Source organism: Nerophis ophidion, linkage group LG03 (assembly GCF_033978795.1).
Source record: "Nerophis ophidion isolate RoL-2023_Sa linkage group LG03, RoL_Noph_v1.0, whole genome shotgun sequence".
In the NCBI taxonomy this organism is placed as follows: Eukaryota; Metazoa; Chordata; class Actinopteri; order Syngnathiformes; family Syngnathidae; genus Nerophis; species Nerophis ophidion.
Window position 1 is genome coordinate 10,251,036 of NC_084613.1, and position 26,224 is coordinate 10,277,259.

Here is a 26,224-nt window from a genome sequence, read left to right on the forward strand (position 1 = left end):
AAAAATTTGTGGAAATTTCGGGAAAAGCTGGGTTTTTTGGGAAAATGTTACAGGACTTGAATGTTCTGAATGAGTTGAAATGGTTGGTGTTGGAATTTTTCAAATTGGTCTAGAAATATTGATGTAGTAACATGTGGAATAGAGAAATGGTATTAAGGAATTCCTGGAATTTCGCGAAAAACCGTAAATTTTTCCGAGTTCAATTAACAACTTAGTTTTATTTTTTCCTGATTAAGAGGAATGTTTGGACAGTGGAACGGTTGAAGTGGGTCGAAACATGTGGGAGGAGTTAGTCTCCAGAGAAAAGGGTCAAAAAAAGGTTTTAATAAAGAGAATTTTGGGAATTCCTGGAATTTTTTTTAAACTTGAAAAACTTATAGTTTAAATTTCCAGGATAAGTGGAATGTGTTAAAGGTGGAATGGTTTGAATCGGTTGAAAAATGTGCAAAGGGTGGAAGTTTGAAAAATGGCCAATTTATTCTGAATGGGAAAATGTCCCGGAAAACCTGGAATTTTGTGAAATCTGGGAATTGTTGGAATGTGTCAAAGGAAAGCCCAAGATTCCCGAATAGGCTGAACAGTTTGAAGTCGGAACGCTTTGAATCTGGTGAAAAATGTTTCATTAATTTCATAAAAAATGTTGTGGAAATTTCGGGAAAAGTGGGGGTTTTTTGGAAAATGTCACAAGACTTGAATGTTCTGAATGAGTTGAAATGGTTGGTGTTGGAATTTTTCAAATTGGTCTAGAAATATTGATGTAGTAACATGTGGAATTGAGAAATGGTATTAAGGAAATCCTGGAATTTCAAGAAAAAACGTAAATTTTTCCGAGTTCAATTAACAACTTCAGTTTTTTTTTCCTGATTGAGAGGAATGTTTGGACAGTGGAACGGTTGAAGTGGGTCGAAACATGTGGGAGGAGTTAGTCCCCAGAGCAAAAGGGTCAAAAAAAGGTTTTAATAAAGAAAATTTGGGGAATTCCTGGAATTTTTTTTAAACTTGAAAACTTATAGTTTGAATTTCCAGGATACGTGGAATGTGTTAAAGGTGGAATGGTTTGAATCGGTTGAAAAATGTGTGAAGGGTGGAAGTTCGAAAAATGGCCAATTTATTCTGAATGGGAAAATCTCCCGGAAAACCTGCAATTCTAGGAAATCTGGGAATTGTTGGAATTTCTCAAGGGAAAGCCCGCAATTCCCAAATAGGCTCGATATTTTAAAGTCGTGGGGGTTTGCATTGGTTGAAAAATGGAGAAGAAGTAGTAGAAGTAGAAGAATAAATAGATGCATTTTGGTGTAGAAAACCATATATATGTGTGACAATAAGAAAAGGTAAATGCCTGACTTACCTATCAAGGAGGAAATTAGTCAGATGAAAACATTTTCTCCACCTTCAATGGTCTCCATCTTTCAATGGCATCCCCGATCCAAATCCTGTTTTTGTTCCTGGCTTTGTCGTAAATAAGTTGAGAATGGTAACTTTTAGATTGACTTAGGTCTGACATGTTTAGTAACTTTACCAGTGGCAGTAGCCAGACCAAGATGGCAACCTGGATGTTACACACTCACAGACTTTTTAATTGTTCAAACGGTGAAAGGCGGGACATGGAAATGAGAAGAATAACAAGATTTCGGGGCTGTAAATCAAATTTTGAAATGAGCATATTAGCCTCATTTGTCAACAACAAATGAGGCTCGTTTTAGGAAGAAGTAGGTCATGCCTGCGTACAACATCACAACATACGGTTACCGTCAGTACTATTAGAAAACAAAGACTAAAACCAACTACAACCAATGGATGGTAACCTTTTCAAATTCTGTTTCACCCTTTGAAGAGACCCCGGGGTGCGGCGTGCCCCCAGTTGGGGGATGACCTTACTTTGATGGAATTATGGCATCACAACGGCGGAGAAAAGACAGCATTTACGGAATTTATCATGGTTTTCCGCGAAATTCATTCCTTTCCGTGCCTTCTCACGTCCTTGCCGTTTGCAAGATGGCTGTCTTCACGCCTTGTAGAGAGATTTGGAGATGGCTTACCGTGGGTCCGAAGGGCTGTACTTGTCGTGGGCACAAATCAATAACCAGAGGCTTTGAATCCATGTTGTGCTCCAGTAAATCACCCCCAACCTGAAATTTTGTGTGAATTTCGAAATGCTAAGTGTCAGGTTCAAACACTGATGACATCTATTAAACAGACAAAGAAGCAAGGAATTAAACAGAGACAGAATTCAATTTAGCTCAATTGAGGAGAAACGTCTGGGCTGTACTCTTTGTACAGTCTCCCACCACGCTCTGACGAAAGATTGTAGGCCTCCTCTTTTATTTGGACTCTCCTTGTATACATGGCAACAGCTGTTTCTAAAGGAAGGGGGTCGTAAACGGCCCCTGCCTTTGGTCACAAAACAGATCAAAGAAAAGGTGCCCGGAGGGTGGTTAGGTCCTGCTTCCTCTCCACTTTGTAGATCTCGAGTCAAGACAAAATCTTCCTGTGGATTACAATGCATAAAAGAAACCGACACCTTCATGTCGCTTCACATCCTACAGAGTGGAGTTTTACAAGCCTTTTGCTTGGTAGGATCAAAGACAGCTTTTGTCCTCTCGCCGGGTACTCATGGCAACACAAAGTTTTGTGATAATTTAGGTACAATTATTCTGACACTAAGCGTTAGCATGCTGACCAGATAGCATCAAGTGATTAAAATAAAATGAGCTAATAAAAGGCTAACATGCTGACAGTGCTAACATGTCAACAATGGCCGTTAGTGAAACGGCAAAATATATGAGACTGAGGTGTATACCTGTTAGATTAGCTTATTATTAGTTAGCATATTATGCTAACTGTAACATTCATAAATTACCAAAATAAAGTAGTCTGAGGCGTGTACCTGAAACATGTGTTTAAAAGGCTAGGATGCTAATGTTAGCATACATCAAGTGCCAAAGTATGACTAAGGTGTATAGCCGCAAAATTAGCAAAAAAAATATATAGCATGCTAATATTAAAATTGCGGGCCGCAAATGGCCTCCAGGCCGAACTTTGGACACCTCTTGTTTAATCCAGTATACCATAACAATATCATGATACGCGAGCTCCATCTGGTGGTACGCCAAATCATCTTTTATATAAATTTTTCAAACACAGTGTGACTGTCAAATTGTGTGAAATGTTACAGTAGGCAAAAATGTTAAATGTACTTGTTTAAAAAAAAAAAACGCTTTGTTTTTTATGAATGTTTAGGACTAGTGCGCTCCTGTCTTTGTTATGAAGGTGTCTGTTACTACATTATTTATATATATATATATATATATATATATATATATATATATATATATATATATATATATATCTTAATTGGATTACACATATATATATATATATATATATATATATATATTGCTTGGAGTGATGAATGAAGAATTATTTCGAGCGGAACGCTATGGACGACTAAAATCTGAACCGCCACATGTAATTACGGTTGAACGTGTTAGCATATTAGCTAATGCTAACGATGCTATTTGCATAACATTACGATAGCACGTACAAATATGCAAGAAAACACCCCGACGGACATCAAACATGGGATGGTTTAGTAAGTAAGAGTTGTTTTAGTTACATTGTAAAACTAAAACCTTGCTTGGAGTGATGAATGAAGAATCCTTTCGAGTAGAAACGCTATGGACGGCTAGAAGCCGGACTGGCACTTGTACTTCCGGTTGAACGTGTTAGCATTTTAGCTAATGCTAACAGTGCTAGTTGCGTGACATTGCGATGGCACGTACAAATATGCAAGAAAACACCCTTACGGACATCACCAATGGGACGGTTGAGTAAGTAAGAGTTGTTTTAGTTACATTGTAAAATGTAAACATTGCTTGGAGTGATGAATGAAGAATCCTTTCGAGTAGAAACGCTATGGACGGCTAGAAGTCGGACCGGCACTTGTACTTCCGGTTGAACGTGTTAGCATTTTAGCTAATGCTAACAGTGCTAGCTGCGTGACATTGTGATGGCACGTACAAATATGCAAGAAAACACCCCTATGGACATCACCAATGGGACGGTTGAGTAAGTAAGAGTTGTTTTAGTTACATTGTAAAATTTAAACATTGCTTGGAGTGATGAATGAAGAATCCTTTCGAGTAGAAATGCTATGGACGGCTAGAAGCTGGAACGGCACTTGTACTTCCGGTTGAACGTGTTAGCATTTTAGCTAATGCTAACAGTGCTAGTTGCGTGACATTGCGATGGCACGTACAAATATGCAAGTAAACACCCCTATGGACATCACCAATGGGACGGTTTAGTAAGTAAGAGTTGTTTTAGTTACATTGTAAAATTTAAACATTGCTTGGAGTGATGAATGAAGAATCCTTTGAAGTAAGAACGCTATGGACGGCTAGAAGTCGGACTGGCACTTGTACTTCCGGTTGAACATGTTAGTATTTTAGCTAATGCTAACAGTGCTAGTTGCGTGACATTGCGATGGCACGTACAAATATGCAAGAAAACACCCCTACGGACATCACCAATGGGACGGTTTAGTAAGTAAGAGTTGTTTTAGTTACATTGTAAAATTTAAACATTGCTTGGAGTGATGAATGAAGAATCCTTTCGAGTAGGAACGCTATGGACGGCTAGAAGTCAGTACTTGTCATTCCGGTCGAACGTGTTAGCATTTTAGCTAATGCTAACAGTGCTAGTTGCGTGACATTGCGATAGCACGTACAAATATGCAAGAAAACACCCCTACGGACATCACCAATGGGACGGTTTAGTAAGTAAGAGTTGTTTTAGTTACATTGTAAAATTTAAACATTGCTTGGAGTGATGAATGAAGAATCCTTTGAAGTAGAAACGCTATGGACGGCTAGAAGTCAAACTTAGCATTTTATATATATGTATATATATATACAGTATATATATATATATATATATATATATATATATATATATATATATATACATATATATATATATATATATATATATATATATATATATATATACTTGCAGCGTGTATATTGTACATATTACATATTCTTATGAAGGTGTCTGTTACTACATTATACACTAATAAACTGAAGTATCAAAAGTATCGATATTTCGACTTGAGGATCAATAATAAAGCATACAGATCTGGATTAAGCGATATCGATATTTCAATATCGACCTGCACATCACTGGTGGGAACGGGCTGCTAATAGGTCTCTTCGGAGTAGTACGCATGTTGACCTCAGACGCCTAAACACACACACACAAACACACACACACACACACACACACACACACACACACACACACACACACACACACACACACACACACACACACACACACACACACACACACACCGTCAGAGGAGGAGCAACAACATCCACATCCAGTGACTTAGTGTCCAGAGAGCGGACATGGAGCAAATAAAGACGACTCGTCCGCCTCATTCCGTGCACTCCAGGTAAGATTGCACTATAAAAGTCACGCAGGTAAGAGGAATTTTGGGGGTTTATTTGCAACAGGATGATAAATCTGCCGCACGGACGACCTAATTTGAACAAACATGGTGGCTGATTTAACAAGCAAAGTGTTATACAGACTGCATTTTATCCCTGCACTTTTTCACCTTGCAAGGTTTTTTGGGTGGAATGTTGGGGTTTTTTGCATCATAACCGCTTCCACTTGTACTTTTGGTTTCTCTTTTGGACTCTTCCACCCGCCCGTGTGAGGCCTGCCACTCAGGCAGATGTGAAATGTCCCACTTCTCAGAGCGGTAACGCCCAATATAAGTCGTTATACATCCCTTCCGAAGACTGAATCCCATCTAAAAATTAAAGCGAGAAATAATCCAATGAGGAGAGAGAGGACTAGTACCGTATTTTCCGGTCTATAGAGCGCACCGGTATATAAGCCGCACCCACTACATTTTATAGAGGAAAAATACACATTTGTTCCATATATAAGCCGCACCAGAATATAAGCCGCAGGTATATACCTTGTGAAAGGAGTTGTTCACACAGAAATTAACATGGCTGCCAGTAATATTAAATAACAATATTTGATTGTAATTTAATATTATTATTATTTAATAATAATACATTTTTGTATAATTGTTTGGTCGTCAAATGTTAAGGTGGTATTATTAAATAAGTGTATAGTTGTTTTGTTGTCAAATGTTAAGGTGGTATTAATAATTAAGTGTATCTTGTCAAATGTTAAGGTGGTATTATCAAATAGGTGTATAATTGTTTTGTGTCAAATGTTAAGGTGGTATTATTATTTCTGTGTATCTTGTCAAATGTTAAGGTGGTATTATTAAATAAGCGTATAATTGTTTTGTTGTCAAATGTTAAGGTGGTATTATTAAATAAGTGTATAATTGTTTTGTTGTCCAATATTAAGGTGGTATTAATAATTAAGTGTATCTTGTCAAATGTTAAGGTGGTATTATGAAATAGGTGTATAATTGTTTTGTTGTCAAATGTTAAGGTGGTATTATTATTTCTGTGTATCTTGTCAAATGTTAAGGTGGTATTATTAAATAAGTGTATGATTGTTTTGTTGTCAAATGTTAAGGTGGTATTATTAAATAAGTGTATAATTGTTTTGTTGTCAAATGTTACGGTGGTATTATTAAATAAGTGTATAATTGTCAAATGTTAAGGTGGTATTATTAAATAAGTGTATATTTGTTTTGTTGTCAAATGTTAAGGTGGTATTATTATTTCTGTGTTCTTGTCAAATGTTAAGGTGGTATTATTATTTCTGCGTTCTTGTCAAATGTTAAGGTGGTATTATTAAATAAGTGTATAATTGTTTTGTTGTCAAATATTAAGGTGGCATTAATAATTAAGTTTATCTTGTCAAATGTTAAGGTGTATTATCAAATAGGTGTATAATTGTTTTGTTGTCAAATGTTAAGGTGGTATTATTATTTCTGTGTATCTTGTCAAATGTTAAGGTGGTATTATTAAATAAGTGTATAATTGTTTTGTTGTCAAATGTTATGGTGGTATTATTATTAAATAAGTGTATAATTGTTTTGTTGTCAAATGTTAAGGTGGTATTATTAAATAAGTATATAATTGTTTTGTTGTCAAATGTTAAGGTGGTATTATTAAATAAGTGTATAATTGTCAAATGTTAAGGTGGTATTATTATTTCATGTGTAAGTGTATAATTAGATAGATAGATAGATAGATAGATAGATAGATAGATGGATAGATAGATAGATAGATAGATAGATAGATAGATAGATAGATAGATGGATAGATAGATAGATAGATAGATAGATAGATAGATAGATAGATAGATAGATAGATAGATAGATAGATAGATAGATAGATAGATAGATAGATAGATAGATAGATAGATAGATGGATAGATAGATAGATAGATAGATAGATAGATAGATAGTACTTTATTGTTTTATTGTCAAATGTTAAGGTGGTATTATTAAATAAGTGTATAATTGTTTGGTTCTCAAATGCAACGGTTTGTTTGCATGTAAAATATTCCACTCTTTCTTTGTCTCATTTTGTCCACCAAACTTTTTATACTGTGCGTGAATGCACAAAGGTGAGCTTTGTTGATGTTATTGACTTGTTGGAGTGCTAATCTGGTATATTTGGTCAGTGCATGACAGCAAGCTATTCCCTGCTAACATGCTATTTAGGCTAGCTGTATGTACATATTGCATCATCAGGCCTCATTTGTAGCTATATTTGAGCTAATTTAATATCCTTTACTTTAATCCTCTTTGTGTATAATTTATATTTGCATGTGTCATGACACATTATTTGTATGTAACATTGGCTGCGTTTCTCATAGTTGTTTGTGTGCCATGTTGTTCCAGACCACAGCAAACTTTACCTAGCTTGCCAAAGATTGTAATAAATCTATTTTTAGAAGACACACATCTATACCTTTTGCCATTAAAATCCAGTCATTTCCAGGAGTTATTTCACCTGCTGAGTAGCTTCTGATTCACTGATAGTTTTTAATGTTGTAAAAATGTGTAGAATAACTATTACATTTCAACATTTCTGTCAACGAAGGTTTGCTTCAGTCTGCGACACAGTTATTTTGATAGTAGGCTATTACAGCTAATATAGATACTTAGATCATGTGGTGTCTTCATTATAACACTTATATATGGCTTTTAAAGTCATTTTGATAGTAGGCTAATATAGACACTTACATCATGTGTTGTCTTCATTATAACACTTATATAAGGCTTTTAAAGTCATTTTGATAGTGGGCTAATATAGACACTTACATCATGTGTTGTCTTCATTATAACACTTATATATGGCTTTTAAAGTCATTTTGATAGTAGGCTAATATAGACACTTACATCATGTGTTGTCTTCATTATAACACTTATATATGGCTTTTAAAGTCATTTTGATAGTAGGCTAATATAGCCAATATAGACACTTACATCATGTGTTGCCCTCATTATAACACTTTTATAAGACCTTTAAAATCATTTTGATAGTAGGCTAGTAGGCTAATATAGACACTTACATCATGTGTTGTCTTCATTATAACACTTATATAAGACTTTTAAAGTCATTTTGATAGTAGGCTAATATAGCTAATATAGACACTTACATCCTGTGTTGTCTTCATTATAACACTTATATAGGACTTTTAAAGTAATTTTCATAGTAGGCTAATACAGCTAATACAGACACTTACATCATGTGTTGTCTTCATTATAACACTTATATAAGACTTTTAAAGTCATTTCGATAGTAGGCTAATATTGCTAATATAGACACTTACATCATGTGCTGCCTTTATTATAACACTTATATGCGACCTTTAAAGTCATTTTGATAGTAGGCCAATATAGACACTTACATCATGTGTTGTCTTCATTATAACACTTTTATAAGACTTTTAAAGTCATTTTGATAGTAGGCTAATATAGCTGATAAAGACACTTACATCACGTGTTGTCTTCATTATAACACTTATATAAGACTTTTAAAGTCATTTTGATAGTAGGCTAATATAGCTAATATAGACACTTGCATCATGTGTTGCCTTCATTATAACACTTGTATAATACTTTTAAAGTCATTTTGATAGTAGGCTGCCACTCTCCCTTAATGTGGTACATTTCCTTAACTTCTCCCTGCTCCTTTTAGCAGTGTATTTAAACGTGTATACACACTAAGTATTTAAACGTGTATACACACTAAGTATTTAAACGTGTATACACACTAAGTATTTAAACGTGTATACACACTAAGTATTTAAACGTGTATACACACTAAGTATTTAAACGTGTATACACACTAAGTATTTAAACGTGTATACACACTAAGTATTTAAACGTGTATACACACTAAGTATTTAAACGTGTATACACACTAAGTATGGCCGCCTTTTGACAGCATGCCATTCACAAGGCCTGCTGCGCTCTAATCTCTGCACTCATTAAGTCTGTCTTTTGATCAAGCCTTGTACTCTGTGTAGTGTCCACACACACACACACACACACACACACACACACACACACACACACACACACGCACACACACACACACACACACGCACACACACACGCACACGCACACGCACACACACACACGTTTATGTATTTCATACATTCTGGGGACCTTAGAAAAATGCCTCTCTCTTTAGGACCACCCTTTCTAGATATATAAAAATGTGTATTTACAACATTAATAATACATACATACTATGCAAATATAAAAAAGCTTGTTATGAAAAATGTATTGGAATTTCACGAGAAAAAGCTCACAATTTCACAAGAAAAACTTGCTATTTTGCCAGTATTATAATAAAAGTTGTCATTTTACTCAACGCAAGTCAATGTTTACTTTTGTATGCACATTAAATCAACAAAAAAAAAAAAATCCCAACTTTTGAGCAATGTTCACGGACTCTAGTATTTTGGTCTCTCTATTAGATGCAATGGTTTTTCTGTATTTGGACCATGATTTATGTCCTAACTGGTCCTCATATGGACGGTACTTTTTATTGTTGATATCTCAAGAAGGGTAGAAACACACACACACACACACACACACACACACACACACACACACACACACACACACACACACACACACACACACACACACACAGACTTTTATGTATTTCATACATTCTGGGGACCTGAGAAAAATGCCTCTCTCTTTAGGACCAGCCTTTCTAGATATACAAAGATGTGTATTTACAACATTAATAATACATACATACTATGCAAATATAAAAAATATTGTTATGAAAAATTTATTGGAATTTCACAAGAAAAAGCTCAAAATTTCACAAGAAAAACTTGGTATTTTGCCAGTATTATGATAAAAGTCATCATTTTACTCAACGCAAGTCAATGTTTACGTTTGTATGCACATTAAATCAACAAAACAAAAAAAATCCCAACTTTGGAGCAATGTTCACGGACTCTAGTATTTTGGTCTCTCTATTAGATGCAATGGTTTTTCTGTATTTGGACCATGATTTATGTCCTAACTGGTCCTCCTCATATGGACGGTACTTTTCATTGTTGATATCTCAAGAAGGGTAGAAATACAAGAACAAACACACACACACACACACACACACACACACACACACACACACACACACGTTTATGTATTTCATACATTCTGGGGACCTTAGAAAACTGCCTCCCTCTTTAGGACCACCCTTTCTAGATATATAAAGATGTGTATTTACAACATTAATAATATATACATACTATGCAAATATAAAAAAGCTTGTTATGAAAAATGTATTGGAATTTCACAAGAAAAAGCTCAAAATTTCACAAGAAAAACTTGGTATTTTGCCAGTATTATAATAAAAGTTGTCATTTTACTCAACGCAAGTCAATTTTTTATTTTGTATGCACATTAAATCAACAACAACAAAAATCCCAACTTTGGAGCAATGTTCACGGACTCCAGTATTGGGCTCTCTATTAGATGAAATGTTTTTTCTGCATTTGGAGCATGAGTTATGGCCTAACCGGTCCTCATATGGACAGTACTTTTCATTGTTGGTATCTCAAGAAGGGTAGAATTACAAGAACACACACACACACACACACACACTCACACACACGGTCCGGTCTCTATAAATAAGCTTCTCATCTCTGGCTAAACACCGATACCAGGCCTGAAATCTAACAAAATCCTGACTTAGTTCACGATCATTACGAAAGACTTACAGTGAAAATATTCTTACGGCTACTGTTGGCATTAACAGCTGTGGCTGTAGGCAACCTCCTAATGTAGTGATTTAAGTATGATCAAACCCCAGCCGAGTCATACCAACGACTATAAAAAAAATGGGACCCACTACCTCCCTGCTTGGCACTCAGCATCAAGGGTTGGAATTGGGGGGCTAAATCACCAAAAGTGATTCCCGGGCGCAGCCGACGCCGCTGCTCACTGCTCCCCTCACCTCCCAGGGGGTGATCAAGGGTCAAATGCAGGGAAAAAATTTTCCACGCCTCGTGTGTGTGACAATCATTGGTACTTTAACTTTAATATATGCAAGGGGTGGGAATTTTTGGCCACCTCGCGATTCGATTCGGTTCTAATTCTTAGGGTGATCATTCGATTCAAGACCGATCGATAATGATAACATCGATAATATCGTATTTCCCTCCAGGTTTAGAAGAAATAAATGTGTTTAGATGTATCAGCCGCACCGGACGATGAGCCGCAGATATATCTATATGTAATCTTTGGATTTATTTTTTTTTAAACTACTAACATTTGGTGTCACAAATTGGTACAGGTATCAATTCCCTGGTATCGTATTAATGGAAATGTGAAAGGTACCCTTAGACATTCAGTATGATAATCCACACAAGTTTTTTGTGTGAGTCGTGAGAAACTATTTTTTACGGTTATTAGGGTTGGCATACCTGTAAAATATATATATATATATATTTGAATTGAGTCAACAGAGACCTTGGACCGGGTCTCTGCCACAGAGAGGACTTGGGTGAGGAGCAAAGTTTGCCAGGTTTTAATGAAGCCGGAAGGGAACATCGCTCAGGTGGACTACGATGTTATCGTGTGGCCTTAATGGAGTCACTTACAGGCTTTGTAAAGACCCCTGAGGGTCTTCACATTGATTTTCTAATTAGAGTCTATTGCTTCATCACGACGTTTTGTGTGGGCCTGGTTTCCCCCCCCCCCCCCCCTTGCATTGTTCCTTGAGTCACGGTGAGACTTACTACCGTCTTGAAAGCTTCTAGCCAATAATAAAAACAGAATACAATGATTTGCAAATCCTTTTCAACTTATATTCAATTGAATAGACTGCAAAGACAAGACATTTATGTTCCAATGATTATTTTCCCCCAAAAATCATTACCTTAGAATTTAATGGCTGCAACACATTGCAAAAAAATTTTTTTTTACCAGTGTGTTACATGGCCTTTCCTTTTAACAACACTCAGTAAAGGTTTGGGAACTGAGGAAAAACATTTTTGAAGTGGAATTAGTTCCTATTCTTGCTTGATATACAGCTTAAGTTGTTCAAAAATACATACTTTTAAATGAGATACAGAAAAAAATTTAATAAAATAAAAATAAAAAAATTGAATAAATAAAAAATATTAAGATACATAAACCAAAATGAATGTCAAATTAGCATTTTTAAAGTGAAAAAATACTTGTAGAATATTTATACTAAGATAATGAATACTTTTCTAAATATTTTTTCAAAAAGACATACTTTTAAATGAGGTACATAAAAAAAATAATAAATGAATAAAAATAAATGTAAAACTAGCATTTTTAAAGTGAAAAAATACTTAATGTAAAATATTTATACTAAGATAATTAATACTTTTCTAAATAGTTTTTCAAAAAGACATACTTTTAAATGAGGTACATAAAGAATAAAATAAAATAAAAAAAACATTTAAAAAAAAAAAAAAATGAGATACATAAACAAATTTAAAAAAAAAGTTAAAATAAATTAAAATTTAAAAATAAAATTAAATCAAAATAAATGTAAAACTAGCATTTTTAAATTGAAAAAATGCTTAATGTAAAATATTTATACTAAGATAATTAATACTTTTCTAAATAGTTTTTCAAAAAGACATACATTTAAATGAGATACATAAGAAAACACAAATTTTAAAATATAAATAAATAAAAATAAATGAGATACATAAACAAATTTAAAAAAATAAATAAATACAAATTAAAAAATACAAATAAATGAGATACATAAACAAATTAAAAAATATACATACAAATTTAAAAATAAAAATAAATAGAAATACATGTCAAACTAGAATTTTTAAAGTGAAAAAATACTTAGTGTAAAATATTCATACTAAGATAATTAATACTTTTCTAAATAGTTTTTCAAAAAGACATACTTTTAAATGAGGTACATAAAGAATAAAATAAAATTAAAAAAACATTTAAAAATAAAAAAATGAGATACATAAACAAATTTAAAAAAAAGTTAAAATAAATCAAAATTTAAAAATCTAAATAAATCAAAATAAATGTAAAACTAGAATTTTTAAATTGAAAAAATGCTTAATGTAAAATATTTATACTAAGATAATTAATACTTTTCTAAATAGTTTTTCAAAAAGACATACATTTAAATGAGATACATAAAAAAACACAAATTTTAAAATATAAATAAATAAAAATAAATGAGATACATAAACAAATTAAAAAAATTAAATAAATACAAATTAAAAAATACAAATAAATGAGATACATAAACAAATTAAAAAAATATATACAAATTGAAAAATAAATAAAAATAAACGTAAGACTAGCATTTTTAAATTGAAAAAATACTTGATGTTGAATGTTTATACTAAGATAATTAATACTTTTCTAAATAGTTTTTCAAAAAGACATACTTTTAAATGAGATACATAAAAAATTAAAAAAATAAAAAAATAAATACAAATAAATGAGATACATAAACAAATGAAAAAAAAAAATACAAATTAAAAAATACAAATAAATGAGATACATAAACAAATAAAAAACATAAATAAATACAAATTGAAAAATAAAAATAAATTAAAATAAATGTCAAACTAGAATTTTTAAAGTGAAAAAATACTTAATGTAAAATATTCATACTAAGACAATTAATACTTTTCTAAATAGTTTTTCAAAAAGACATACTTTTAAATTAAGTACATAAAAATTAATAAAAGTAAATGAGATACATAGGAGGTAGTTTTTTTCCAAATGAGGTAATATTTGCCAAACATAACAAAGTTTACCAGTGTGAATGTTAAATATCTTGTCTTTGCAGTCCATTCAATTGAATACAAGTTGAAAAGCATTACACAATCCTGAAATACATTCACGTTAGATCTTCATAGCGGGCGTTCTGTACTTCCAGGTATTTTAAATCAACCCTGCACAGGTGTCGGTGCTCCTGTCCAACCTGTCAGCTCCGATCCCGTCACGGGTTACACTTCCAGGTCAGCTCCGACGCTGCCGGGGTTGGGGGGGGTAAGCAACATTTATTTGACGTGACTTCTTGTCACGAGCCCCCATTCGACCGAGCATTCGGACAATTTGGTAATTGAACGTCTCACGAACGCTATTTGGATTTTCAAGAAGACGAGACGGCAGATTAAAGCCGACTGTCTCCCAGATGAGCCTGCAAGACGTCCCGAAAACGTGACAAATGAAGTTAGGGGTTGAGCTTTTCGGAGAAGCACACATCAAGCGAAAGATGCCAGGGGAGATATGGTCATTACATGTAATAATTGCATTTTCTCCCCGGCCTAATACTGATGTGTTTTCCCGACACCAGGCCCCCTTTTTTTGTAGTTCCCAACACGAAGCCTTTATTTGCACACCTGGCCTCTGTTCACACACTGAAAAAGTGTTCAAACCAAAGCCGCCACGTGTTGTCAACTCGCCCATTTTGTTGCCCGCCCCCCCCCCCCCTTCCTTGACAGAATTCGCAGCCAGGCGACTCCGGCTTGAGGGACCCGTGACCGGATAGACCATGGAGACCGGGAACGCCAGCAGTGGAGACCGGGCCGGCCTCTTCTCGGGAAGCCCGTACACAAACGTGGAGATTGTGCTCATCATCCTGGTGGCGGGATCCCTGAGTCTCATCACCGCCATCGGAAACATCCTGGTCATGCTCTCCATAAAGGTTAACTGATGACTCTTTTACGTGTGTGCACACACACACATGTGCACGCACGCACGCACGCACACACACACACACGCGCACACACACACGCATGCACGCACACACACACACACTCTCAAAGTCAGTTATTGTACTTTGACTCCTCATAGTTTGCTGGTTTACTTCCTGCTTCAGTCGTTTATATATATATATATATATATATATATATATATATATATATATATATATATATATATATGTGTGTTTATCTTTATATGTATATGTGTCAGAATCATTAACAAAGTATTTCTGATTCTGATAGACATATATATGTATTTACATACATATATACATATATATACCTACATATATATATATATACATACACATATATATACATACATACATACATACAGTATATACATATACATACATATATACATATATTTATACACACATTTTTATATGTATGTATACATCCATATATACATATGTACACAAATATATACATATATATACATATTTATATACATATTCAAATATATGTATATATATATATATACATACAGATTCATACATACATACATGTATATATGTACATACATGTATGTACATCCACATATATATATACATACACATATACATACATGTATATCTTTATATGTATATATGTATGTATGAATGTATATATGTATACATCTGTATAAATGTAAATCAGAATCATTAATAAAGTATTTCTGATTCTGGTATTCATATATATGTATATATACATACATATATATGCATACATATACATATATACATACATACACATCTTTATCTATGTATACATACATACATACATATACATATATACATGTTTATATATATACATATATATACTGTATATGTATATATATAAATAAATAAATAAATGGGTTGTACTTGTATAGCGCTTTTCTACCTTCAAGGTACTCAAAGCGCTTTGACACTACTTCCACATTTACCCATTCACACACACATTCACACACTGATAGAGGGAGCTGCCATGCAAGGCGCCAACCAGCACCCATCACGAGCAAGGGTGAAGTGTCTTGCTCAGGACACAACGGACGTGACGAGGTTGGTACTGGGTGGGATTTGAACCAGGGACCCTCGGGTTGCGCACGGCCACTTCCCCACTGCGCCACGTATATATATATATATATATATATATATATATATATATATATATATATATATATATATATATATATATATGTGTGTGTGTGTGTGTGTGGCCCCAATATCAAAGGTTTGGAGACCCTGCTATAAAGTGTTTTAAAGACTTGTTCAATCCGACAAATTACTCATTACGATTATCCACACCAATAGATCATCGCTGCCCTTACAGCAACTCTTTGTCCATCAATCATTTCTCGAGATATGATTACATTTGCAAAGCATCCTGAGAAAGAACCCGCTAAAGTCATTTGCACGTTTGGAGACGAAACTAAAAACGGGAAAAGTTGTCCGACATTATGTAGAGTACGGAGATGCAGACCGTAATCCTTTGAGCAAGAGATCACGATCTCGACGAGATGGTGAAAGAAAAAGATCCTCGGGGCTCTTCTTGGGATAGCTTCTCTCTGAGGTCTGAGAAGCGCTACGTGCAGGGAGCTAATCCAATAGACGCCAGAACATCCATCAAACGAAAAACGATTAGCATCTGACAGCCTCCTTGTGGTCTCTCCAAAGGTAAACAGGAACCTGCAAACCGTCAACAACTACTTCCTGTTCAGCCTGGCCTGCGCAGACCTCATTATCGCCGTCTGCTCCATGAACCTCTACACCGTCTACATCGTGATCGGCTACTGGCCTCTGGGAGCGGTGGTGTGCGACCTGTGGCTGGCCGTGGACTACGTGGTCAGCAACGCCTCCGTCATGAACCTCCTCATCATCAGTTTTGACCGATACTTCTGTGTCACCAAACCGCTCAGCTACCCGGCTCGCCGGAGCACCAAGATGGCCGGACTGATGATCGCCGCCGCCTGGGTGCTGTCCTTCGTCCTGTGGGCGCCGGCCATTCTCTTTTGGCAGTTCATCGTGGGCGGGAGAACCGTGCCTCCGGGGGAATGCTACATCCAGTTCTTCTCCAACCCGGCGGTCACGTTCGGGACGGCCATCGCCGCCTTCTACCTGCCCGTGGCCATCATGATCTACCTCTACTTCCGCATCTCCAGGGCCAGCCGGAGCCGCGTTCATAGGGACAGCCGGAAGACCTCCGGCACCAGTCTGGGAGAAGGTCCGGAGGACGCGGGCGAGATCCAGAACAGCTACATCCAGAAGATGAGGGAGCAGCTCCGGGAGGCCAGGCGAGGGAAGGAGAAGGAGGCGCTGGAGCAGAAGCAGCAGAACGGAGGTGCTCCTTGCAAGGAGGAAAAACCCGACCGGGCGGAACCGGAGGCAGATAGCGTCCTTCCGTCCACTTCCACGGAAAACGAGGTTCCGGTTTCGGTGCCCAGGGGCCTAAGCGTCATAAGAAGGATGAACCAAACGGATCCGTCTTCCAGGGCGACTTCGCTGACTGACTGTCCAGCCACAAGGACAATGCTCAAGGTAAACCACTTTGGGAAAAAACTTGAAATGGTCACTTTTTGACGTACCATATTTTCCAGACCATAAGGAGCACCTAAATTATTATTATTTGTTTTCAAAACTCAACAGTGTGCCTTGTAACCCGGTGCGTTTAATGTACGGATTGTTTCCGGTTTTCCTTACCGACCTCGAAGCTATTTTATTGGGTACCTGGTGCAATGATTAGTGTGACCGGTAGATGGCAGCCACACATAAGAGATAAGTGTGGACTGCACTATGATGATCATGAATAGGTTTCCTAACTAGATTGTCAATAGTAACTGCACTACTTTAGCTAATGTACGGATTAATTCCGGATTTCCTTACCGACCTCGAAGCTTTATCATTTGGTGCATGGTGCAATGATTAGTGTGACCGGTAGATGGCAGCCAATCATAAGAGATAAGTGTGGACTGCACTATGATAATCAAGAATAGGTTTCCTAACTAAACCGTCAATAGTAGCTAAACTATTTTAGCTAAAGAACTGATTAATTCCGGTTTTCCTTACCGACCTCGAAGCTATTTCATTTGGTACATGGTGCAATGATTAGTGTGACCGGTAGATGGCAGCCACACATAAGAGACAAGTGTGGACTGCACTATGATGATCATGAATAGGGTTCCTAACTAGACTGTCAATAGTAGCTGCACCACTTTAGCTAATGTACGGATTAATTCCGGTTTTCCTTGCCGACCTCGAAGCTATTTCATTTGGTACATGGTGCAATGATTAGTGTGACCGGTAGATGGCAGCCAATCATAAGAGATAAGTGTGGACTGCACTATGATAATCAAGAATAGGTTTCCTAACTAAACCGTCAATAGTAGCTAAACTATTTTAGCTAAAGAACTGATTAATTCCGGTTTTCCTTACCGACCTCGAAGCTATTTCATTTGGTACATGGTGCAATGATTAGTGTGACCGGTAGATGGCAGCCACACATAAGAGATAAGTGTGGACTGCACTATGATGATCATGAATAGGGTTCCTAACTAGACTGTCAATAGTAGCTGCACCACTTTAGCTAATGTACGGATTAATTCAGGTTTTCCTTGTCGATCTCGAAGCTATTTCATTTGGTGCATGGTGCAATAATTAGTGTGACCGGTAGATGGCAGCCACTCATAAGAGATAAGTGTGGACTGCACTATGATAATCAAGAATAGGTTTCCTAACTAGACCGTCAATAGTAGCTTAACTATTTTAGCTAAAGAACGGATTAATTCCGGTTTTCCTTGCCGACCTCGAAGCTATTTCATTTGGTACATGGTGCAATGATTAGTGTAACCGGTAGATGGCAGCCACACATAAGAGATAAGTGTGGACTGCACTATGATAATCATGAATAGGTTTCCTAACTAGACTGTCAATAGTAGCTTAACCGTTTTATCTAAAGAACGGATTAATTCCGGTTTTCCTTACCGACCTCGAAGCTATTTCATTTGGTACATGGTGCAATGATTAGTGTGACCGGTAGATGGCAGCCACACATAAGAGATAAGTGGGGACTGCACTATGATGATCATGAATAGGTTTCCTAATTAGACTGTCAATAGTAGCTGCACCACTTTAGCTAATGTACGGATTAATTCCGGTTTTCCTTGCCGACCTCGAAGCTATTTCATTTGGTACATGGTGCAATGATTAGTGTGACCGGTAGATGGCAGCCACACATAAGCGATAAGTGTGGACTGCACTATGATAATCATGAATAGGTTTCCTAACTAGACTGTCAATACTAGCTTAACCATTTTAGCTAAAGAACGGATTAATTCCGGTTTTCCTTACCGACCTCGAAGCTATTTCATTTGGTACATGGTGCAATGTTTAGTGTGACCGGTAGATGGCGGTCACACATAAAAGACACGTGTGGACTGCACTATGATAATCATGAATAGGTTTCCTAACTAGACTGGCTATAGTAGCTCCACCACTTTAGCCAATGCACGGATTAATTCCGCTATTCCTTACCCACCTCAAAGCTATTTTATTCGGTACATGGTGTCATGATAAGTGTGACCGGTAGATGGCAGCCACACATAAGAGATAAGTGTGGACTGCACTATGATAATCATGAATAGGTTTCCTAACTAGACTGTCAATAGTAGCTTAACCATTTTTGCTAAAGAACGGATTAATTCCGGTTTTCCTTACCGACCTCGAAGCTATTTCATTTGGTACATGGTGCAATGATTAGTGTGACCGGTAGATGGCAGCCACACATAAGAGATAAGTGTGGACTGCACTATGATGATCATGAATAGGTTTCCTAACTAGACTGTCAATAGTAGATGCACCACTCTAGCTAATGTACGGATTAATTCCGGTTTTCCTTACCGACCTCGAAGCTATTTCATTTGGTGCATGGTGCAATGATTAGTGTGACCGGTAGATGGCAGCCACACATAAGAGACACGTGTGGACTGCACTATGATAATCATGAATAGGTTTCCTGAATAGACTGGCAATAGTAGCTGCACCACTTTAGCCAATGCACGGATGAATTCCGCTTTTCCTTACCGACCTCGAAGCTATTTTATGTGGTACATGGTTTCATGATAAGTGTGACTGGTAGATGGCAGTCATACATAAGAGATACATGTAGACTGCAATATGATGGCAATATGACTCCAGTAATCATGAATAGGTTTCCAGACTAAACTGTAAAAAGTAACTTCACTGTTTTCCTTACCAACTTCGAAGCTATTTTATTTGGTACATGGTGTGACAATAAGTGTGACCGGTCGATGGCAGCCACAAATAAGAGAAACGTCCAGACTCCACTATGATGGTAATATGACTCAAGCAATCATGAATAGGTTTCCCGACTAAACTGTCAATAGTATCTTCACCACGTTAGCTAATATACGGATTAATTCCGGTTTTCCTTACCGACCTAGAAGCTATTTTATGTGGTACATAGTGTGTCATGATATGTGTGACCAGTAGATGGCAGTCGCACATAAGAGATACGTGTAGACTGCACTATGATGGCAATATGACTCCAGAAATCATGAATAGGTTTCCTAACTAAACTGTCAAAGGTAGCTTCACTGTTTTCCTTACCGACCTCGAAGCTATTTTATTTGGTACATGGTGTAATAATAAGTGTGAACGGTCGATGGCAGTCACACATAAGAGACACGTGTAGACTGCACTATGTTGGCAATATGACTTAAGTAATCATGAATAGGTTTCCCGACTAAACTGTCAATAGTAGCTTCACCACTTTAGCTAATATACGGATTAATTCCGGTTTTCCTTACCGACCTCGAAGCTATTTTATGTGGTACATGGTGTCATGATAAGTGTGACCAGTAGATGGCAGTCCCACATAAGAGATGCGTGTAGACTGCACTATGATGGCAATATGACTCCAGAAATCATGAATAGGTTTCCTAACTTAACAGTCAAAGGTAGATTCACTGTTTTCCTTACCGACCTCGAAGCTATTTCATTTGGTGCATGGTGTAATAATAAGTGTGACCGGTCGATGGCAGCCACTCATAAGAGATAAGTGTGGACTGCACTGTGATAATCATGAATAGGTTTCCTAATTAGACTGTCAATAGTAGCTTAACCACTTTAGCTAATGTACGGATTAATTCCGGTTTTCCTTACCGACCTTGAGCTATTTTATTTGGTACATGGTGCTAGTTTAGTGTGACCGGTAGATGGCAGCCACTCATAAGAGATAAGTGTGGACTGCACCATGATAATCATGAATAGGTTTCCTAACTAGACTGTCAATAGTGGCTTAACCATTTTAGCTAAAGAACGGATTAATTCCGGTTTTCCTTACCGACCTCGAAACTATTTTATTTTGTACAGGGTGTCATGATAAGTGTGACCAGTCAATGGCAGTCCCACATAAGAGATACGTGTAGACTGCAATATGATGGCAATATGACTCAAGTAATCATGAATAGGTTTCCAGACTAAACTGTCAACAATAGCTTCACCACTTTAGCTAATGTACGGATTAATTCCGGTTTTCCTTACCGACGTTGGAGCTATTCTATTTGGTACATGGTGCAATGATTAGTGTGACCGGTAGATGGCAGTCACACATAAGAGATTTGTGTAGATTGCACTATGATGGCAATTTGACTCACTTTTTTTTATTTACAGTAAAAGAGGAAATGTAAATTTTACATTACAATTCTGGCAACTGAGCTGCCTTTTTTATTTTACCATAAAAACAGCAGTGCTTTTTTTCCATGTACAGTAATATACACTACATTATTGGATTTTACTGTAAAATTGCAGGTTTTTAAATTTACAGTTTAAAAAAAAAATGCAAATTTTACAGTCTGCGATGAGGTGGCAACTTGTCCAGGGTGTACTTCGCCTTCCACCCGATTGTAGCTGAGATAGACACCAGCGCCCCTCGCGACCCCGAAGGGAAAAGCGGTAGAAAATGGATGGATGAATTATTCTTTTTTTTAACTGTAAAATTGTAGTTTTTTAAGTTCACAATAAAAAAAAAAACAAATGTAAATTTTACAGTCAAATTCTGGCTAATGAGCTGCCTTTTTTTCAACCATAAAACAGCAGTACAGTTTTTCCATTTACAGTAATATACACTACATTTTGAGGTGAAATTATTGATATATTTTTTTAGTGAAAAATTGCAGTTTTTAAATTTACGGTATAAAAACTAATGTCAATTTTACAGTAAAATTCTGGCAAATGAGCTGCCTTTTTTTTTTAAACCAGAAAACAGCAGTACTGTTTTTCCATGTACAGTAATATACACTACATTCTGAGGTGAAATTATTGCATTTTACTTTAAATTAGCAGTTTTTTTTATTTACAGTAATTAAAAAAATACAGTAAAGTTCTGACAACTGAGCTGCCTTTTTTTTAACCATAAAAACAGCAGTACTGTTTTTTCATCTACAGTAATATACACTACATTTTGAGGGGAAATTATTACATTTTTTTACTGTAAAATGGCAGTTTGTAAAAAAAAAAATCACACTAATTTACATTTTATAGTCAAATTCTGGCAAATGAGCTGACTTTTTTTTTTAGCATTAAAACAGCAGTACTGTTTTTTCATTTACAGTAATATACACTACATTTTGAGGTGAAATCATTGCAATTTGCTGTACAATTGCAGTTTTTTAAAATTTACAGTAAAAAACTAATGACAATTTTACAGGAAAATTCTGGCAAATGAGCTGCTTTTTTTTTTTTTTTTTAATAAAACAACATGACTGTTTTTCCATGTACAGTTATATACACTACATTTTGAGGTGAAATCATTATTTTTTTTGTACTGTAAAATATAATTTTGGAAAAATTTACAGTGAAGAAAATATGTAAATTTTACAGGCAAATGAGCTGCCTTTTTTTTTTACCATTAAAACAGCAGTACTGTTTTTCCATTTACAGTAATATACACTACATTTTGAGGTGAAATCATTGCAATTTACTGTAAAATTGCAGTTTTTTTGAATTGACAGTAAAAAAAGTAAACTTTACAGTAAAATTCTGGCAAATGAGCTGTTTTGGGGTTTTTTTGTACCATAAAAAAGCAGTACTGTTTTTACATTTCCAGTAATATACACTACATTTTGAGGAGAAATTAATGCATTTTTTTATATTTGCTTTTTTAAAAAATCTACAAATAAAATGCTTAGAAAAATAGGTGTAATAATAGTATTCACTGTTAGAAGCGGCCCTCAGGGGCCAAACATAACTGCCATGTGGCCCTGGGTGAAAACCACTTGGACACCTCCAGTCCTGACCCGTTACTTGGATCATTTAATGTTCTGGTTTGGTTCTGTTTCTGTATCGTATCTTGTTAGTATTTTTGTTTTCCTTAGTTCCTGGTGGCACTTCCTGTTTTGTTCTGTTGTCATAGTTGCGTGTTAGTGTCACCTGCCTTGTGTTTTTGACGCGCACCTGCCTCCTAATTTCTGTCTCTATTTAAGCCTGCCCTTTTTTGTCATCCGATCTCGCAGTCAACAGGTGACGTTAAGGGCTTCACGGTGGCAGAGGGGTTAGTGCGTCTGCCTCACAATACAAAGTTCCTGCAGTCCTGGGTTCAATCCCAGGCTCGGGATCTTTCTGCGTGGAGTTTGCATGTTCTCCCCGTGAATGCGTGGTACTCCGGCTTCCTCCCACTTCCAAAGACATGCACCTGGGGATAGGTTGATTGGCAACACTAAATCGGCCCTAGTGTGTGAATGTGAGTGTGAATGTTGTCTGTCTATCTGTGTTGGCCCTGTGATGAGGTGGCGACTTGTCCAGGGTGTACCCCGCCTTCCGCCCGATTGTAGCTGAGATAGGCGCCAGCGCCCCCCGCGACCCCAAAAGGGAATAAGCGGTAGAAAATGGATGGATGGAGGTGACGTTAACCCAGCTCGTGGTAAAGACTTTGTGTACTTTAGCCTCCATACTATTCCGTTGCTTGTCCCCAGCTCACATGCTAGCACTTTCTTTCCGTTTTGTCTTTAGTGCCTTTGTGCAAGTGTTTTCTGTTCCTAGTCGGTTTTTGTAGTGATAATAAATCCCTCAGTTCTTACCTTCACGCTGTGTCTATTGAGAGAACAAAACCCACACCACGATGGCCAGCCAAGCAGCGTCAGACCTCCGGACTAACTGGTCCCGCGCTGTCGTCTTCTTCCGACTTGCAGGTGACGAGGCAGAGCGCGGTGGCCAAGTGGCGCAAGAAAAGCACGTCGTCCCGCGAGAAGAAGGTGACGCGCACCATCATGGCCATCCTGGTGGCCTTCGTGGTCACGTGGACGCCGTACAACGTGATGGTCCTCATCAACACCTTCTGCTCCGTCTGCATCCCCAACTCGCTCTGGACCATCGGCTACTGGCTGTGCTACATCAACAGCACCGTCAACCCGGCCTGCTACGCCCTGTGCAACACCACCTTCAAGAACACCTTCAAGCACCTGCTGCTCTGCCGCTACAAGAACATACGGGCGGCGCGATGATGCTTTCGCACGCTTACCCCCCCCCCCCCTTGGTCTCATGTGCCGTAAAAAAAAAAGAAGAAGCTGCGTTTGTGTAAATCATGAAAAGGTGTTCCCCTGTGCAACGTGAAAGTGCCGTGAACAATCCCGTAGACTTGGGTGTTGTGGATTCCAAATACCCCACGTGGTCGTGTGCATGGGTGTCACCCACGTTACCCGGCTGTTGTGCAACTAGTCCACGTGCGACCTTGAAGTGTGCTCTTCCTCTATTGATGTTTACTGAATAAAACAGATCACCAAAAGATACATTATATTGCCAAAAGTGTCTGCCTTGACTCATAGGGTTCAATATGATGTCGGTGTTATGGGTTGGAGGAGGGAGTTGTGACGGCACGGAACCACAAGGGGGCAATATCGTTCGATGTATTTATTATATGTATTATATTATATTATATTATATTATAAACCAGGGGTCACCAACGCGGTGCCCGTAAGGACCAGATGAGTCGCCCCCTGGCCTGTTCTAAAAATAGCTCAAATAGCAGCACTTACCAGTGAGCTGCCTCTATTTTTTAAATTTTGTTTATTTACTAGCAAGCTGGTCTCGTTTTGCTTGACATTTTTAATTCGAAGAGAGACAAAACTCAAATAGAATTTGAAAATTCAAGAAAATGTTTTAAAGACTTGGTCTTCACTTGTTTAAATAAATTCTTTTTTTTTTTTTTTTAACTTTGCTTCTTATAACTTTCAGAAAGAAAATTTTAGAGAAAAATACAACCTTAAAAATGATTTTAGGATTTTTAAACACATATACTTTTTTACTGTTTTAAATTCCTTCTTCTTCTTTCCTATTAATTTAAATCAATGTTCAAGTAAATTTATTTTTATTGTAAAGAATAATAAATACATTTTAATTTAATTCTTCATTTTAGCTTCTGTTTTTTCGACAAAAATATTTGTGAAATATTTTTTCAAACTTATGATTAAAATTCCCCAAAAATATTCTGGCAAATCTAGAAAATCTGTAGAATCATATTTAAATCTTGTTTCAAAGTCTTTTGAATTTCTTTTAAAATTTTTGTTCTGGAAAATCTAGCAGAAATAATGATTTGTCTTTGTTAGAAATATAGCTTGGTCCAATTTGTTATATATTCTAACAAAGTGCAGATTGGATTTTAACCTATTTAAAACATGTCATCAACATTCTAAAATTAATCTTAATCAGGAAAAATTACTAATGATGGTCCATAAATTATTTTTTTTTAAATTTCCAAAATATTCGAATTAGCTAGTTTTTCTCTTCTTTTTTTTCGGTTGAATTTTGAATTTTAAAGAGTTGAAATTGAAGATAAACTATGTTTCAAAATAGAATTTTCATTTTTTTCCCCTGTTTTCTCCTCTTTTAAACCGCTCAATTAAGTGTTGTTTTTTTCATCATTTATTCTCTACAAAAAACCTTCCGTAAAAGGGAAAAAAAATGTACAACAGAAATACCCTTTTTATTTTTATATATATATACATATATATTTATTTATTAAAGGTATATT

The 26,224-nt window shown here is 36.3% G+C and overlaps 1 protein-coding gene across 1 annotated transcript; it reads left to right on the forward strand.

The window, feature by feature from the left end:
• The first annotated feature begins 5,309 nt into the window (after positions 1 to 5,309).
• LOC133549097 (muscarinic acetylcholine receptor M2-like) lies at positions 5,310 to 24,983 on the forward strand. The gene is made up of 4 exons (XM_061894231.1): positions 5,310 to 5,458; positions 14,960 to 15,162; positions 16,858 to 17,718; positions 24,387 to 24,983. The coding sequence occupies exons 2-4, from the start codon at positions 15,010 to 15,012 to the stop codon at positions 24,696 to 24,698; spliced, it is 1,326 nt and encodes a 441-aa protein (XP_061750215.1). The 5' UTR covers positions 5,310 to 5,458; positions 14,960 to 15,009; the 3' UTR covers positions 24,699 to 24,983.
• Positions 24,984 to 26,224: the final 1,241 nt, after the last annotated feature.